The sequence below is a fragment of the Orbicella faveolata genome, unplaced genomic scaffold (genome assembly GCF_042242905.1).
Source record: "Orbicella faveolata isolate gen_17 unplaced genomic scaffold, um_ofav_v1 contig_24, whole genome shotgun sequence".
NCBI classification, from domain to species: Eukaryota; Metazoa; Cnidaria; class Anthozoa; order Scleractinia; family Merulinidae; genus Orbicella; species Orbicella faveolata.
The window spans coordinates 18,965,001-18,982,500 of record NW_028301552.1 but is presented as its reverse complement, the minus strand read 5'-3'; the positions used below and the strand labels follow the sequence as shown (position 1 = coordinate 18,982,500).

Genomic DNA, 17,500 nt, shown 5'->3' with positions numbered 1-17,500 from the left:
AAACCGCGATGGCTGAGCGAGATACGAGAACTCCAGGTCCTTTGGTGCTCGATGCAAACGCAGCGGACTACTGGAGAAAGTTTTTAATGCAGTTTGAAATTTATCTTGTGGCGAAAAGCAAAGATGACAAACCGGACAAATTGAAGGTAAACATGTTACTTCACTGTGCTGGACCCGAAGCGATTGAAGGATATAGTCATTTTGTTTACAATGCTGGAGAAGACAAAGAATGTTATCCGGATGTTTGCAGCAAAGTTAAGGCACTCTGTGAGGGAGCAAGGAATGTCATTTATGAGAGGTTAGTGTTTAATAAGCGTAACCAGAAAGAGGGAGAGCGAGTTGATAACTTTGTCAGCGAACTGAAACGGTTGTCGCGAACATGTGAATTCGGCGAACTGCGAGATTTGCTAATAAGAGATCGAATTGTGGGAGGTGTATTATCTGATGAGCTGAGAGGGGAACTGCTAAAGAAACCTGATCTAACCCTGCAGAAGGCTCATGATTATTGTCGTACCTTTGAAGCCTCAGAATTACAAAAGTTCAAGTTCAACATTCAAGCGAGTGCTGGAACTGAGCATTCATTAGGAATTCAGCCTGTTAGAAAGTCAAGAGAAGCTGACAAGACAGCTGTTCGTTCTTGTAAGTTTTGTGGTTACAAGCACCCATTTACTCGACCATCCCGTTGTCCCGCATTTGGAAAACAGTGCTTAAAGTGTAAGAAAGAAGGTCATTTTGCCCAAGTGTGTCCAGGGAATGTAAAAGAAGGTTCGAAAGTTGATTTAGTGCAACAAGAAAGTCCACCAGACCTAGACACTCAGAATATGAATAAGGAGGTACATACCTATTTTGGATCTATTGAACTGGACAGTGTTTCCGATTCCAGGAAATCAACAAAGAGCCTTATCACTCTTAAGATTGAAGGACAGAATGTTGAAGTAAAAGCAGACACAGGTGCAGAGGCTACCGTCATACCCTTTCATCTGTACAAGAAAATCTCCAAAAAACCTCTCCAAAATATTCAGCAACCCTTGAAAGGCTGGCTTGCAACTAAGCCCATTCATCCAAGAGGCTGTGTACGCCTTCAAACTCAATACAAGAATCGTCAAATGAACCTGTTGTACCTTGTTGTTGACGGGAACTTTACACCCTTATTGGGATGTGATGCCTGCTTGGATTTAGAAGTCCTTCAGTTTATGAATCTCCAACTGATAGATACACCAGTACCTAATCCAGCCATGCCGGATACGCCAAGAGCACGTGGAGACCAGACCATCTTCCAGAAGGACCCAATATTGAGGGAGTACCCAGATTGTTTCAGTGACAAACCCGGCACACTTCCAAACAAAGTACATCTGGAAGTTGATGCTTCAGTAACCCCAGTTGTTCACCCTCCCAGGAAAATTCCAGTTGCTATGCTGGAGCCAGCACGAGAGAAACTCAAAGAGATAGAAGAAGATGGTATTATCGTGAAAGAGGATGAGCCTACGTCGTGGGTCTCATCAATGCTAGTTATTGACAAAAGAAAGGTGAAGGATAAAAGAAAGGACACTCCACTGTCAAAGGATGATGTCAGAATTTGTATTGACCCAAGAGATCTTAACAAGGCCCTGAAAAGACCCCATTATCCAATGGTTACCGTAGAAGAAGTTGCAAACCGACTTTCAGGTGCAAAGAGTTTCACATCACTTGATGCATGCAGTGGATACTGCAACTCCCCGTAGATGAGGAGAGTTCCAAGCTCTTGACTTTTAACACACCGTGGGGGCGATACCGATTTACAAGACTCCCTTTTGGTATCTCACCAGCCCCTGAAATCTACCAAAGGGAGATGGACAGACTGTTTGAAGGGGTTCCTGTTGAAATCATAGTGGATGATTTCCTGATACATGGTAAAGATCAGCTTGAAGTTGATGACAAATTGAGAAGAGTACTTGACAAGAGCAGGGAGGTAGGAATGAAGTTCAACCCTAAAAAGGTGAAGCTTAGAGTACCAGAAGTAAGCTATGTTGGACACCTGTTCTCATCTGAAGGTTTGAAACAAGATCCGGAGAAGATCAGAGCCATTAATGAGATGCCACCCCCAGAAGACAAAGAAGGTGTACTTCGCATACTAGGAACTGTGAATTACCTGGACAAATTCATCAAGCACAAGGCTGACATACAAGAACCCATATCGCAACTTACCTAAAAAGATGCAGCATTTGTTTGGGAAAAGGCACAACGAGAGGCCTTCGACAATCTGAAATCAGTCATCACGAGTGCACCTGCACTAGCTTATTTTGACAACAGCAAGGAAACAGTACTAAATGTAGATGCAAGTAGTAAAGGCCTTGGTGCAGTGATCCTACAGGACGGCAAGCCGGTTGCATTCGGATCCAAAACACTAACTAACTGTGAGAAAAGGTATGCAAACATCGAGAGAGAGCTGCTTGCAATCGTCTGGGGCGCACAGAAATTTCACACCTATGTATATGGGCGCAGAGTAATTGTAGAGACAGATCACAAACCCTTAGAGTCTATCTTCCGCAAGTCTCTGAATGATGCTCCCCCCAGGCTACAAAGGATGCTATTGAAACTTACCAAGTATGATCTTGATGTGCGATATGTCCCTGGAAAAAAGCAAGTCATCTCAGACTGTCTTAGCAGAGCACCTCTCAGTGATACGGAGCCAGTCAGAGAACCAGAAGATGTAATTGGAATCAATCTTATTGAGGAGCTCGGATTTGAAAGCAGCACACTGAAGAGACTTAAGGAGACCTCCAGCATTGACGAAACCTCGAGAATAGTGATGGAGTATGTCTTGAAAGGGTGGCCGTCTGAGAAAGAACAGGTTGATGAGCTTGCTAGAGCGTACTGGAGTTTTAAGGAAGAGCTGAGTGTGGAGGATGGATTGCTGTTTAAATCAGACCGAATAGTCGTCCCAAGACCACTGAGGGCTGAGGTGCTGGATGAAATCCATGGAGCTCATATGGGAGAAAGTAAGAGCCTTACCTTTGCCAGAGATTACGTCTTCTGGCCCTCAATGACAGCCCAGATCAAAGACATCGTGGTCCATGGAATGTGAAATGATTATTTTTTTTTATCTCGTGAATCGTGATTCAGCTCCTGTTCAATTTGTAATGCCTTCCGCAACCGACAACAAAGAGAGTCATTGTATCCACATGACATCCCTGGATTGCCTTGGCAGGTAGTCGGGACGGACTTGTTTGAATATGGAGGCCAAACATACTTGTTGGTCACTGACTTCTATTCAAAATACTTTGAAATTGAATTACTGCGTCAGAACACTGCCACCTGTGTCATGAACAACCTGAAGAAAATATTTGCAAGGTTTGGAGTCCCGGATAAGGTTGTGAGCGATAATGGTTCCCAATACAGCAATACCAGGAATCTATTCGACAGCACTCATGAGTTCAAGCAATTTGCTGAAGATTGGGGTTTTTGCCACACAACGAGCTCTCCAGAGTACCCCCAATCAAATGGTGCAGCGGAGAGAGCAGTACAGACAGCAAAGCGCATTTTGAAGAAGGCTGCAGCTGACCAAAAAGACCCTTTTGAAGGGCTGTTGAAGTACCGCAACACTCCATTTGAAGATATCGGCGTGTCACCTGCACCGCTGCTGATGAGTCGGCGCACACGCACAATGATACCAACCCATCGACGTCTCTTATTACCGCTGGCAGTGGTTCCTGATAGAGTAGTGAAAGCGCTGCGGCTACGTCAATTTGTCTCTAAGAAGAATTACGACAAACAGAGTAGAGATCTGCCTCCACTTGAAGCTGGGGACAAGGTGCGAATTCGGCCAAATAGAGATAGAGAATGGCGTGAAGCAGAAGTGTTGCCACGATCATACTTAGTACAGGATGAACGAGGGTGTGTCTATAGAAGAAATCGAAGGCAGATAATCTCAGTCGCAAATGATCATCCAATGAGATCACGGCTGCATGATCCTCCTTCAAGTCCCCAGTGTGCTGACTCTCCAATATGTCCATCATCACCTTCTATAAAGGATTCAGCACCAGAACCAGTGGAATCAGCAGAAGGACTAAGAAATGCAGAACGATCACCTATTACAACCAGATCCGGGCGACAAGTTAAAAAGCCCCAGAGACTCATTGAATCCTGTTAGAGGGGAGATGTTGTAATATTAACTTGTGGGTACCCCTCTGTGGAGTCCCTTACGTTTTCGTGGGCCGCCCCACATCTCGCGAACATGTGAGTTGGCTTATGTCGGACGTTGTGTTGACAGTGTTTAACGTTGCGTTGAGTATTTGAGCCTTATCTAAAGCTATCTTACAACATCACAACCACCTTCATCACCACTGTACAAGGAATCCACAATCTTTGGAATAACATGCGGAGTTACTTGACCAGTTAATTCTTTGGGGTTCACTCCAGGACAAATAAGTTGACATTCTATATCTCTTATTAGATCAGAGACCGTCGCATTGTTCATAGACCTTAGACTAGTTGTATAGAGTTCATGATCGTCTGGTAAGAACCATCCATCAACTGCAATAGTGCATCCAAGACTGTCATCAATGATCAGTTCAAATTCTGGCAGCTGAAAACAATCCTTCATCTTTCGTAAAATAACTCTGTCAATGCGTTCTTCCACTACCCAGTCACCGATGGTTTTCAAAGCCTTGATCCTTTTGCACACATCTTTAAGCCCTGTGTAATATTTCCTGTTGTCGATTGAAGTAGGAACATCTTTCACAATTTCTCCGGCTGGTCGTGAAGGAGGTTTAGGAGTCTCGTGGCTTTTCTTGGGCATGTTTTCCGTAGGAAGCGCCCCAAACGTAACTTTCTTTTTGGTCATCTTCACAGATTCAACTGAAAGAAGTTAAAGGAAAGAATAGTCAAAATCTCACTTGAAATTAATGGCAAGGACTCCACAAAATAAATGGCAAAACAGTCGTGCAGTTCACAAAATCGACAGGGACAGCGTGACATTGATTTCAAGGCTCCTGAAGTTTGCACCGGTGATGAAAGAGAGACTGTCCTTCATAGATGTTTAATTGCTAGTTATCGAGGAGTTGTCAAATAGAGACAGAATCTCCGAACACCACAGCTCGCAACAACAGAAATCACTACACACGAGTTTCAAACGCTTCTTATAGGACCAAACTATGTAAGCTGAAGTTTATATACTTTTTTTATACGCGTACGGCTACTTACATGTATCTATCTCGGCAGGTTTGAAGTGTTTCTCGCAAGTAAATACTGCGTCGTTGTCTATCAACCTCTGAAACTCGGCGTTCTTCTCACGGGTCTTCGTAATCTCGCCAAGCCATGCTTCCCTCCACGTCTTGTGCTTTGGATCTTTCGCTGCTGGTAGCTTGAATATTCGTTCTCCGGCACGATCCGCAGCCCCAAACCGCACAATTATCGCCAGGCATCTCGTAGAACAACTCATAAGCAAGTTTTCTTTCGAATCTGGTAACTCAGCAAGTCCGAAAACGATTTAAAACACGCTAAGCTGAAGACACGCTATATAACCTTGGAAACCGGACGCCATCTTGAAATATTGTGTGCAGGGTCAATGTCACGTGACGTTGAAAATCGTAAACAAAGACATATTTCTTTGAAGTCCGCCGAGTTTCCTAACCAGTCTCCTATCCTAACTATGGTTAGAATCTCAGCAAATTGTTAAACTTCTTGTAAACGGCGGCTTATGAGACGAAAGACAAATAATATTGATAGATGTTATGAAGCGGGCTTCGGAGAGTTGAAATCTGCTTAACCGTGGCGATGTCTGAGAGTGATTTCGTACACTAATCACCGAAAATGTGGCTGAAACATACTGGAAATATAACATGAGGCATCGTGGAACATCCAGTTGTCGACATGTCGCGAGGTAAGTGGAATATATCGTTATTTTCTTTGTGCATCGTTATTTTCACGTTATTATGCTAATTAGGACGGCGCTCTTTGTTTACAAAAGCACAGCTTAAACTTCTTCTTCTAACATTTTACAGTTTTAACTGCCCCAAAATTTTATTGCATGTTTTTACAGGTGAGACATTGCTCTTTAAGTGGAGGGTAGTTTTGGGATCTCAAGTAATGTACCTTGGGCGATATTTTCCTTTCAACGTCGCCTTTTTTATGGCGCTTTATGAGTAGTCCGAAAGGGAAGAAATTTGTAATTCTAAAAAAAAAATCAGGTGATGATCAAATTGCAAAAACAGCCTCTCAATGTAACAAGAAACATTTGCTTGTCTCGAATAAAGGGTTTTTACCCGGATTTATATCGTTTTCTTTGTATGGCAAATTGTTAAAAATGTGCCCTAAAATGGCCGCTGAAAGCCCTCTCAGAGTGGCAAAACCAAGATGGTGGCCCCAGCGCTAAAATACGAATCGAATTGAACTGAAAGTTATATTTTTGTGAATCACCTATCTAGACCATTCATCTGAGAAAGCTTGAGGAATTTGATTTTTTTTCCGGTCCAAATGGTCATAGTTGAAATTTACAGAGGTCGGCTCTTAATAACATCCGAAATGATTTTCCGAATATCTATGGCTCTCTGAAGTAAATTAAAATGAAAGTTTCCCTCGCAAATATGATCAAGAGAAGTATAGCCGATGCAACAATGTACCTCAAGTACCTCAGAAGCTGCTGTTCGCCGATTGGGCAGAATAATACATAGACTTTTTCTGCCCAATCAGAAGGCAGCATTGGCAGAGCCGTTTGGAAATGGTCTGGTAAGAGTCGGTTCCCAGGGGCTTTTCCAGCCTTACTAGTAAGCCTGCGACGCTTAATTTTTTTTTTTTTTTTTTGCCCGATTAATTTCCTCCTGCCCCACCCAACTGCTCCTGGGTCTCCGAGGATAGCTCAGGGCTATCTGATCAATGTAAATTTAATTTATTTCGCTGTGCCTTAACAGAGCGAAAACCCATGGGAGGGTTTCCATCCGCCCCCTCCTCACTTGTACCGCAATGGGGGTGTGAGTTGGCCCGTACGTCCGAGACTTAAACAACGAATAAGTTAAGTTGCCTAATGTAATGCTTTTAGACTAATGGTGCTTCCTGCAATGCATTATGTATATGAAATAAAACCACTTTTTTTCGATGGTTTTAATAAAAATGATGAAAATCGCTTCTTTACAGCTTTCTCCCTATATTATTTTCTATTACTCAAGAGAAATGACTAACAACGTAACAAGACCATAACGAAACATGAAGAAATTAGTGGGCGGATGTTAATGTCACTGTCTACTATTCGCAACAACAAGTTGATCACACAAGGTGAAAAACTCGAAACATCCGCAAAGTTGAGAGTTTTTGTATCGAATACATGCCGTCGCCACCTTTAAACCGGCGATATGCGAAGTAGGGGTTTTTGTTTCTCGTATTTCGCCGCCTTTACAACACAGCGCAAGGTATTTAATTTTTTTTTTTTTTTGTAGAACACGTAAGGTGGACTGCATGTGTTCATTAGTTTATGTAATATTCTAGAGCCAATAAACCAGCCAAAAGTCGAGAACGCAACTCTATTTTTATTGAAGCGACTGACAACGTGTTTCATCCGACTGAACTACTGGAAAACTACTGGAGGATTGGTTACACAGCTCACAACATTCTACACTCCTCCACTAAGCCATGAAAACTAGTACAATAAATCAACGACAAAACGTAGCTTGCAGTTCTTAAGTGTCTCTGTCCTAATAACCTAAAAAGTCACTTAATAACAAAATCAACCGAGTATCGAGGGGCGTGTCTGTTCCTAGTAGGGTAACGCTTCTCTGGAATTCCTTGGGTAGTTGATTGCACAGGAACAGCTGGCTCCCTTGGGGTTTCTTCCCACTGCAATTCTGGCTGTTCAGCTGCCGGCGATGCTGGAATTGGGTCTGCTGGAACCTCTTGATCAGCAACAGGCGCTTGGGGAACGCAGGATCGCTGTATAAGGTGGTCTTGGTGACGTCTCAAGAGTCGGTCATCTTCTAGCTGAACTGCGAAGGAAGTTGGACCCGTTGACTCTTTCAAGATTCCAGGTAACCACCTTGGTCCTCTTCGGAAGTTGCTTGCGTAAACTGCTTCCCCTTCCTGCATGGAGCGTTACTTACCGTGCCAGTCATGTGCCTGTTTCTGAGAAGCTTGGCTTTGTCGCACTTTCCTTCCGATTTCCGGGTAGACTAGGTCTAGTCTTGATCTGGGTTTCCTTCCTAGAAGTAATTCTGCAGGGGACACTCCTGTTGAAGTCTGCGGGGTAGTTCTGTAACGAGCTAGAAATTCTGAAACTCGTGCCTCCACACTTCCTCCACTCATCTTCTTCATTCCCTCCTTGAATGTTTGTACCGCTCTCTCAGCCAGTCCGTTAGACGCTGGGTGGTAGGGTGCTTTTCTGATGTGACGGATCCCGTTCTGTTTGAGGAAATCTCCAAACTCTTTGCTCGCAAAGTTGCTGCCATTGTCTGTGACGACAATTTCCAGTAGGCCGTGTGTCGCGAAAGCGATTCTCAATTTCTCAATGGTAGTACTTGAAGTTGACGTATTCAATCGAAACGCCACCATCCACTTGGAGTGGGCATCCATCACAATGAGAAACATTTTTCCAAGGAACAGACCCGCATAGTCTAGGTGGAGTCGAACCCAGGGTTTATGAAGCTATTCCCAGGGATGTAGAGGGGCTTCTGGCAGTGACTTCCTGTTTTCCTGGCAGGGACTGCACTGGTAAACCTTCTGCTCTATGTCTGCATCCATTTTTGGCCACCACACATAACTTCTCGCCCACGCCTTCATACGGCAAATTCCAAGGTGTGTCTCATGTAACTCTTCTACCACTCTTGCTCTTTCCTTAGGGGGGACCACTACTCGATTGCCCCACAGCAAACATGCATCTTGAACACTTAATTCATCTTTCCTAGTGAAGTAGGGCTTCGATACTTCATCTGAGTTGTGATTAGGCCAACCATGCTGAACGAACTTGATTACTTGTGACAGTATTGGATCACATCTGGTTCCGGTTCTGATCTCATTCACACTCACTGGTGTTGAATTGAGGAGTTCCATTGCAAACACAGTTTCTGCAGGCAAAGGTGTAGTTGAAGGACTAACCCGCAAGGGTAGTCGGCTGAGGGCATCAGCATTGGCATGTTCTGGTCCTGGTTTGTACTCAATGGAGTAGTTGTATGCAGCTAGAGTCAAGGCCCAACGCTGAATTCTAGCTGCTGCCATAGGAGGAGTGGCCTTCCTCTCATTGAACAATGATTCCAATGGTTTGTGATCAGTCAATAGACTAAAATGTCTGCCGTAAATGTACTGGTGAAATTTCTTCACACCAAATACCAGGAAAAGTGCTTCTCTCTCGAGATTGGAATAATTTCTTTCTGTATTGGACAGTGTCCTGGAAGCATATGCGATTGGGTGTTCTGAGCCATCATCCATTCAATGCGAGAGAACAGCTCCCAAGGTTAAGTTCTTCTGACTATCATAATGGACAACGAGTCTAGAGGACTTCAGGAAATCCTTAGACTTCTGGAAAGCCTGCATCTGCTCTTTACCCCAATGCCAGCGGGTCTCTTTACTACGTAGTAGTAATCATGCAATGGAGCCAACACGCTCGACAGGTTAGGCAGGAATTTCTGGTAGTAGTTAATCATGCCTAGGTACGATTTGAGTTCCGACACATTCTCGGGCGCTGGTGCATTGGTGATCGCTTCGACCTTGTCATCCAATGGTTGAATACCTTGTTTGCTGACCTTGTGACCCAGGTAGGTTACTTGAGGTTCCATGAACACACACTTGTTTTTCCGAGGTCGTAAGCCAGCACTTGCTAGTCGTTTCAAGACTTTTTCCAGGTTGTTTAAGTGATCTTCATCGCAGGCTCCGGACACTAGGATATCGTCCACCCGGACGATTACATAACGAATGTTCTGCAGTAGATTCTCCATGTTCCGCTGAAATATTCCTGGTGCTGACGATATCCCGTATGGTAGGCGGTTGTAGTGGAACAACCTCTTGTGTGTGTTAATGGTGGTGTACTGTTTAGATTCATCATCCAAAAGAAGCTGCTGGTAAGCTTGGCTCATGTCCAATTTTTCACCTCCACCTAGTGTCGCCAGGAGGTCTTCAACCTTCGGGATAGGATAACTGTCCAGTTTTGACACTTGATTGACAATTGTTTTGTAGTTTCCGCAGATGCGAATTAAGTCGTCTCGTTTCAGAATAGGTACAATGGGAGCAGCCCATTCCGAGAACTGAACCGGTTCAATGGCTCCCTCATCTTGTAGCCTCTTGAGTTCAGCCTCCATCTTCCCTGTCGTAGCATATGGCACTGGTCTCGCCTTCAAGAATTTTGGTTCTGCCTCTGATTCAACATGAATTTTCGCCTTTGGGCCCTTGAAGGTCCCAAGTCCTTCTCTAAACACTTCTGAGTACCGGTCAACCAATTTTTCAAGTGAAGACTCTTGCTTGTTTTTGACAACTTGCATTTTGAACAACTCCTTCCAATTGAGTGTCAGAACTCTCAACCAGTCCCTTCCCAGTAAGTTAGGCCCAGATCCTTCCACCACGAGTGTTTGCAGTTCCACTTCTTGTTTCTCATACCTCACAATAACATTCAAAGTTCCTATGACCTTGACTAATTCACCTGTGTACGTTCGGAGCTTCACTTTAGCAGTTTTCAATTGCTTTCGGTTCTTCACCAGATTCCCTGCAATAATTCTCTTGTAGGTTTCTTCGTTGATGATCGTAGCCGCGGAGCCAGTGTCCACTTCCATGCTCGTCTGAACTCCGTTTAGCTGTAGCTCGACTCGAAACGGTTCTCTCTCCGCGGCGTTTATGTGAGACATCGTGTATTCTTCGCATTCTTCCTCACCCGACTCGTCTGCTGCCTCCAAGTGATGTGTATTTCCAAATTTGCCGCTCTTTCGAAACTCCGGTTTACGCTTACCGAGACATTGGCTTGCCTTGTGACCCTTCTTACGGCATTTGAAGCACTCTTCGTCTTTATGCCTGCACTTATCAGGACGTAGAATTGACCTCCACAACGATAACATTCTTTTGTCGACCTTTTCGGACCCCTTGGTGACTGTTTCGGTGGGTCTTGGGTCACACGGTGAACTTGCGATTCTTCGGGTTTCTCACTCAGATTTCCAGCAATCAGATCACGTGTATTCCTGTCGGCAATTTCCATGGCGGTGGCTAATTCCATCGCCTTCTTGAACTCTAGTTGATTTTCAGCAAGCAATCTCCGCTGTATCCGTTCGTCGTTCAATCCGCAAACCAGTGGATCGCGCAGCATTTTCTCCAGTTGGTCGCCAAAGTCGCAGTGCGCCGATAAATTCCTCAGTTCGGCGACGTACTGTTGTATTGTTTCCCCCTGCTGACAAAAGCGGTTGTTAAACTTAAAGCGATACACGATAGATGATGGTCTAGGATTCAAATGATTCTTTACCAAATCAACCAGCTCTACGAACGACTTGACTTGTCGTTGTTCTCCGTAATCTCATTGGCCGCGAAATACTGCTCGAGCCGTTCGGTGTACTCAATCCAGCTGTCGTTCTCGTTGTATTCCTCGATTTTTCCGATCAATGCCATGGTTTTGACCGTACCTCGTCACCAGTGTAATATTCTAGAGCCAATAAACCAGCAAAAACTCGAGAACGCAACTCTATTTTAATTCAAGCGACTGACAACGTGTTTCATCCGACTGAACTACCGGAAAACTACTGGAGGAGCGGTTACACAGCTCACAACATTCTACAGTTTATTTTCGCATTGCTTCGATTTGAAAGATTTAAACCTGGACAAGCGTTTCGAAAGCTTGAGGAGGGACTTGATCTGACCAAATCTCACAAATGTATGTTGTTTACGCTTCCAGATCAGACAGCAGCGTATTAAGAAACTAGCATTCATTTTTAAGAACAAGCAAAGCCATACATAGCAAGCCGAATGAGAACTGTACGGCTCGTAGAAAACATGGGGTAACATTTGCAATAAACTGCTCAAAATAATAGAAAACAACATATTAATTCGAGAGCATCCGTGCTCTCATCGATTCAGGCGAAACGTATGCAAATAGTGTTTGGAAAATCAGTAGCTTCGCCATGTTTTCAGCTGACAGATTCTGACAGAGGAGGTCTGGATTTTATTTTTGTGTATTCCGCTGACAAGAAAACTCTTTTTGCTTAAGCTTATGCTTATGTATGCCCGGTTCACACTCGATTATTCACAACATAAGCATAAGAAAATGGAAAAAGTTCCATTCCCTGTGCTTATGCTTATGCTTATGTTTATGTCAAAGTGTGAACCAGCCCTAAGTTCATTATTAGCAAACCTTTTCATTTAGGCCCTGTTCGCACTAAGATAAAAATTTGAGTTTAGCGTTTGTAAAGAAAGTGAAAATTTTGTAATCACAATTTTTTTGTTTTCGTAATCCTGTTCGCACATGAAGATGCGAATTTTTCTTAATGACGGATGTCAGTTAGTAATTTGATCAATTTACCATCATGATGTCGTGACATGTCTTAAAGGGGAAGGTTCCATACTTGGCGTTTTTTCTCTTTGTTCCCGTTTTCGTGTTTTCTGTGCTTCCAGTAGCTGCAGCAGTCGTCTGATCTTCAGTGGATGTTACGATTGTGGATGTTGTGTTCAGCGGGTGTGGATGCATTGTGAATCCGCTCGAGTTTGCTGCGCTGGAAACTGTAAGAAGTACTGCTGTTGCGTAGCGATTTGGGAATCGTAATAACTTTGATTACCCTGATCTTGATCTTGGTAGCATTGCGAGCCATAATAATTGAAGTACCATGGATCGATGTTGCTTCTGTGCGGATCCATCTAGCTCAATTAAAATAGTGGGAAGTCATACGGTCACGTTCGCTTCGTAATCCATATGTTGCGAAATTTGATGACCCAATGACGGATGGATGTCAAGGAACAAAGGATTTTCTCGCCTGACAAAATTTGAAGTTTCGTTGCGCCTGCAAAAATTTTGGTGGGTTCAAAAAATCGTTCGCACTAGAAATGGCTGCGTGTTGACAGATTTTTTTGGCAAATCAAACAAAATTTCACGTAGTGCGAACAGGCCGTTACTTCACATATTTTGAACTGGATTGATCTGGTTAGAACTTTCGCAGGACTCGATTGAGCAATTAGGTGGTCGCGCTGCGAAATGTCTCTGTAGTGTTGATTATCGGATAAAGGATGGATAATAACTACTTTTTAAGTAGTTTAAACGGCCACCATCTCTTAGAAATTACTTCAAGTTTAAACTAAACGGATATCCCATTGGAAACAACCAATCTTTCTGATACCATGAGCTAAAACAGACGTGGATTTCGACTTATAAATTAATAGAGAGGCTGAGCATGACGTTCACGGCAAACGGCAAACGGCAAAACTGAAACTTTTGCCGTCTCTCTTCAGCTGTGAGTACAGTAGGGTGAAATTATTTGTTTTTGCAATGAATAGTAGGAGACGTTATTCCATTTTTGTGTGCTTTTTTTAGGGATTAAAAGAAAAGAACTCAAAATCAGAAATTATCTTTGCCGTTTGTCGTCTGTCGTTAACGTCATGCTTAACCTTTCTAATAACTGAAAAGCCTGGACACTAAACTAAATCCTACGAGCAGCGACATACAGTTATGTTCTTTTTCAATATACTTATCTCTTTTTGCAAATAAAGGTATAAAAAAGAGATACTCTACCTGAAAGACTGGCTGGATAAAGCCGCTGGGTAAAGCATGTTCATGTTCAATTTAATTAGTGCCTCATTTTACGTTGCATTTAGAAATCTACGGAACACCTGATTTCGTCACTACCGGCCTCCAACGGCTGTTAAAAATTTTCTGAAAAGAGATCGTCTCCGAGTCTAAGCGAAAAGAAATATATCATCACGACTAGGAAAACAATGCTGTCTTCTTTACTCATCTGTTTTTTTTTCACAACATCAGCTTCGACTCCTTTGTCACATATACAGCGTTGACATTATTTAAGCAATAGGTGTCAACGTAAACGTTATTATTATTGTTATTGTTATGGTTATGGTTATGGTGACGGTGACGGTGACGGTGACGGTGACGGTGACGGTGACGGTGACGCTGACGCTGACGCTGACGGTGACGGTGACGGTGACGGTGACGGTGACGGTGACGGTGACGGTGACGCTAACGCTGACGCTGACGCTGACGGTGACGGTGACGGTGACGCTGACGGTGACGCTGACGGTGACGCTGACGGTGACGGTGACGGTGACGGTGACGGTGACGGTGACGGTGACGGTGACGGTGACGGTGACGGTGACGGTGACGGTGACGGTGACGGTGACGTACGGTTACGGTTATGGTTATGGTTATGGTTATTGTTATTGTTATTGTTGTTATCGTTATTGTTATTATTGTAAGTCCTTAAAGTCTTGCCGCTTTTAACTTATAGTGCCGAGCTCAATCCGTGAGCCTAGGGCAGTCATAAGTCTGCTGGATTACTTGATGGATAGAGTCCTCCTAAGTATGTGAGTAGTTCCAAGGAGGACGGTCTTCTGTAGCTCTGTTATTCTAATATTGCCTGGGATCTTGCCGATGTAGTTTTCTGTTCACGTAGGGGCCAAACCAACCCCCCCCCCCCCCCCCCCAAATGTTTCGTCAGTTCTTGGGTATTTAACATTATTCGCATTACTTAAAGAGTATTGACTCTTTCTAAACCAAACTTGGAAGATGAGCAGGAGATCTATTGCCAATTATATTTACGTGAAAAATGTCAGTAAATGTCAAAGTTGTGACGTCACAGTGATGACGTCATGTTTTTTGCCACTTTTGAAGTTTTTAATATGCATATTTTTTACAATGTGTTCGAAAGAGCACATCAAGGGGAGTTGAAACCTGAAAAAAGTTTGTCCATATCACAAAAATTAAATGAAATATGGCATTTTTGAATATGAAAAATACCTCTGTAAAATATGGGATCCCCCCTTGAGAAAAATCCCCAAATTGGAGCCGTAATTTTGTTCCAGCAAATGTAGCTATGTTACACATGTGATGTACCAGATGACTAAAGCAAAAATAAAGAAGAAAATCGGAATAAAAAATTATCCCTCTAGTGTTATTGCGTTAAAATTAGTTTCGTTACGTCATAACCTGTGACGTCACTCATTTTTTACTGTTAATACCATCCTAACAAAGCCGAAAATCAAATTTCTAAAACCATACGATTTTTGACAAAATCAAGTTTTCTATTTTTCTAGATTATTAGCCTTCCTAGAATAACACTGAAAAAAATAAACCAGAGAGACTGACTTAAGAAGGACAATATGGTTAAGCAAAGTTCGGGGAGGACAACAAAAATATTTTTAACTTATCATATCTCGAAAAATAATCATCATAACAAAAAACGGTTTCCGGCATTTTACTCCTCAAGTCAAGGCCTTTCCAATGACATAATCTTTTTATCAGATTTTACAAAAAAATTATAGCACGTTTTGGTGACGTCATCAATTATGACGTCATAATCTGACATTTTGTCACAACTTCCAAATTAAAATAAACTGGAGAACAAAGCTCATCTGCCAAACTTGGTTCAGAAATATATAAACCAAGCAAATATCGGCCTTCATGAAACATCACGGGGGTGGTTTGCCCCTACGTGAGTCGAAAACTGAACTCGACCACCAGGGGTATACTAAAAGCTGAATTAATCCATTTGAACCTTTAATTTTTATATGCAGTGGTATTTAGTTTTTCGTTATTAAGCTATTAATTTCTCGAATGAAATAAATTTGCATGAACAAAGAACAAAGAAAGCTCATCTGCCAAACTTGGTTGAGAAATATATAAACCAAGCAAATATAGCCTTCATGAAACATTAGGGGGGTGGTTTGGCCCCTACGTGGTTCCCTTCTTGACAAGCCCGAAAGTTCCAATGATCACTGGGACAGTTGTTGTTTTCATTCCCCACGCTTTCTCGATTATTATTATTATTATTATTGAATTGTGATAAGCATGTTAACATAGAACTTTTAAGTTTATAAGTGCTTTCTAGGCTCAGAGCCACCCTTAATTTTCGCAAGTAGGATATGGTTCTGAATCCTATCTACAGAATTGTTCAAAACTTGCAAAAGTTGTCTTAACGTGTTGAATTTGAGGTATTTTAGTTTAACCTCACATTCATTGTAGGTCGAGAACTTTCTCGGAATGTTTTTGTTGAAGCCGTTATGGGTAACATATCAAATGATTATTAAACGATTTTCAAGAATTTTAATTTAGAGGCAAGGAATTGGGAATCATTACTAGACAATGATTGCATTAAAGCATCATTGAGTCATTCTGTCCCATCATCAGCTTTATTTTTTGTTACATTTTTAACATCAACCTAACTTCCTATGCATGTCCAGAGATTATGTAATTTTGGTTTGTTTGTTTGTTTGTTTGTTTTCGTTTTTGTTTTCGGCGTCCGGTGTGGTTAGTGTTAAGATGGAATGTCCACTAACACAAGCCAAATCAAAACTCTGTGGCACATAAAGCAGCGAAAACTAAATTTCATTATTGTGAACGTCACTGAACCAAGGCATATCCCATGGTTTCAATTTTCTTATTTCCATTATCTTCGTTTCGCTTAGCAACGTTTCTGTACGTTTGGATTCATCAGGAGATCCCGCTGAACCAAACCCGATCCTAGAATCTGGAAAGTCGCATTGATCTTCATTGTTACAAAGGATCCCGTTTCTTGATTTGCAGGGTGATCCCCCTTTCGCATTGAAGCCTTCCAAGTTGCGGTTGGGTTGTACGGAAGCTTGCGAACCAATCAGCGTCTTCCTCATGTCACAGTGAGGTATTGTGGTATTGCTCGTCAGCAATCAACGAGTACAGAGAGCTCGCCTGCTTATCGATGACGATGAAGTTAGCCTGACCTCCGATCCTCATACCAAGACAGATCCTGGAAAAGGGTGTGCTCCAGTAAGTCGGTAACTTGGTCTCTCGTGTGTCTAACCCAGTCTTTCATCCTGGAAGGTTGAAGTCCAACTTGGAGGTCCAGAGGTGGGAATGATAAAGATATATTTGATACAAGAATATGACTAACAGAGACAGCAAGGAGGGTTACTGCATTATCAAGACCAGAGTTGAAGGTTTTACTTATGAATCGTTGAGATCAAGTCGCTCGTAAAATGACTTATCACTAACTCACTCCACGTATTTCTTTTAAATACTAACGAGAAATTTACTTAAAATTTACAAATTGACAAATTTACTTAAACATTGTATAAACATGATACCTTACTACCCTTCATTTCCATGACCAGCGTCCACCCACCACTTCCACATGCACCAAGGCCAGAACTCGTCTTGTGGCAATACACAGGAACTTTCCCAGAGTCCATTTTGGAGATGGGAGGCTTTGTTTTCTTTTGATCTGTTAAGAATAACACACATATAAAACAAACTGATCAATAACTGTTAGCTGCAAAAATCTGAACAAAGCATAAAATTGCGTAAAAATGTAAAACTCATCACATGCAGCTTAATCTATTGCCAGTTTTCATGTGACGTTATCATATTTTCAAATTAAGA

The 17,500-nt window shown here is 42.5% G+C and overlaps 2 protein-coding genes and 3 pseudogenes across 3 annotated transcripts in view; 3 read left to right on the top strand and 2 right to left on the bottom strand.

Annotated features, from left to right (window-relative positions):
• Positions 1–939, top strand: part of LOC149110762 (uncharacterized) — a 1,313-nt pseudogene extending 374 nt beyond the window's left edge.
• LOC110046330 (uncharacterized) overlaps positions 1–5,614 on the bottom strand; it is an 8,737-nt pseudogene extending 3,123 nt beyond the window's left edge. The window contains exons 1-2 of the transcript XR_016207756.1: positions 5,182–5,614; positions 4,312–4,836 (exon numbers count right to left, since the gene is read on the bottom strand). The product of XR_016207756.1 is annotated as an uncharacterized LOC110046330 (transcript). The remainder of the gene's footprint in view (positions 1–4,311; positions 4,837–5,181) is intronic.
• Positions 1,026–1,721, top strand: LOC149110761 (uncharacterized). Its single transcript, XM_089291246.1, has one exon. It carries the CDS (start codon positions 1,107–1,109, stop codon positions 1,719–1,721), a length of 615 nt encoding a protein of 204 aa, XP_089147372.1. The 5' UTR covers positions 1,026–1,106.
• LOC149110760 (uncharacterized) lies at positions 2,188–3,064 on the top strand. Its single transcript, XM_089291478.1, has one exon. It carries the CDS (start codon positions 2,564–2,566, stop codon positions 3,062–3,064), a length of 501 nt encoding a protein of 166 aa, XP_089147604.1. The 5' UTR covers positions 2,188–2,563.
• Positions 5,615–16,486: 10,872 nt separating the features above from the next.
• On the bottom strand, positions 16,487–16,934 carry LOC149110759 (uncharacterized; annotated as a pseudogene).
• Positions 16,935–17,500: the final 566 nt, after the last annotated feature.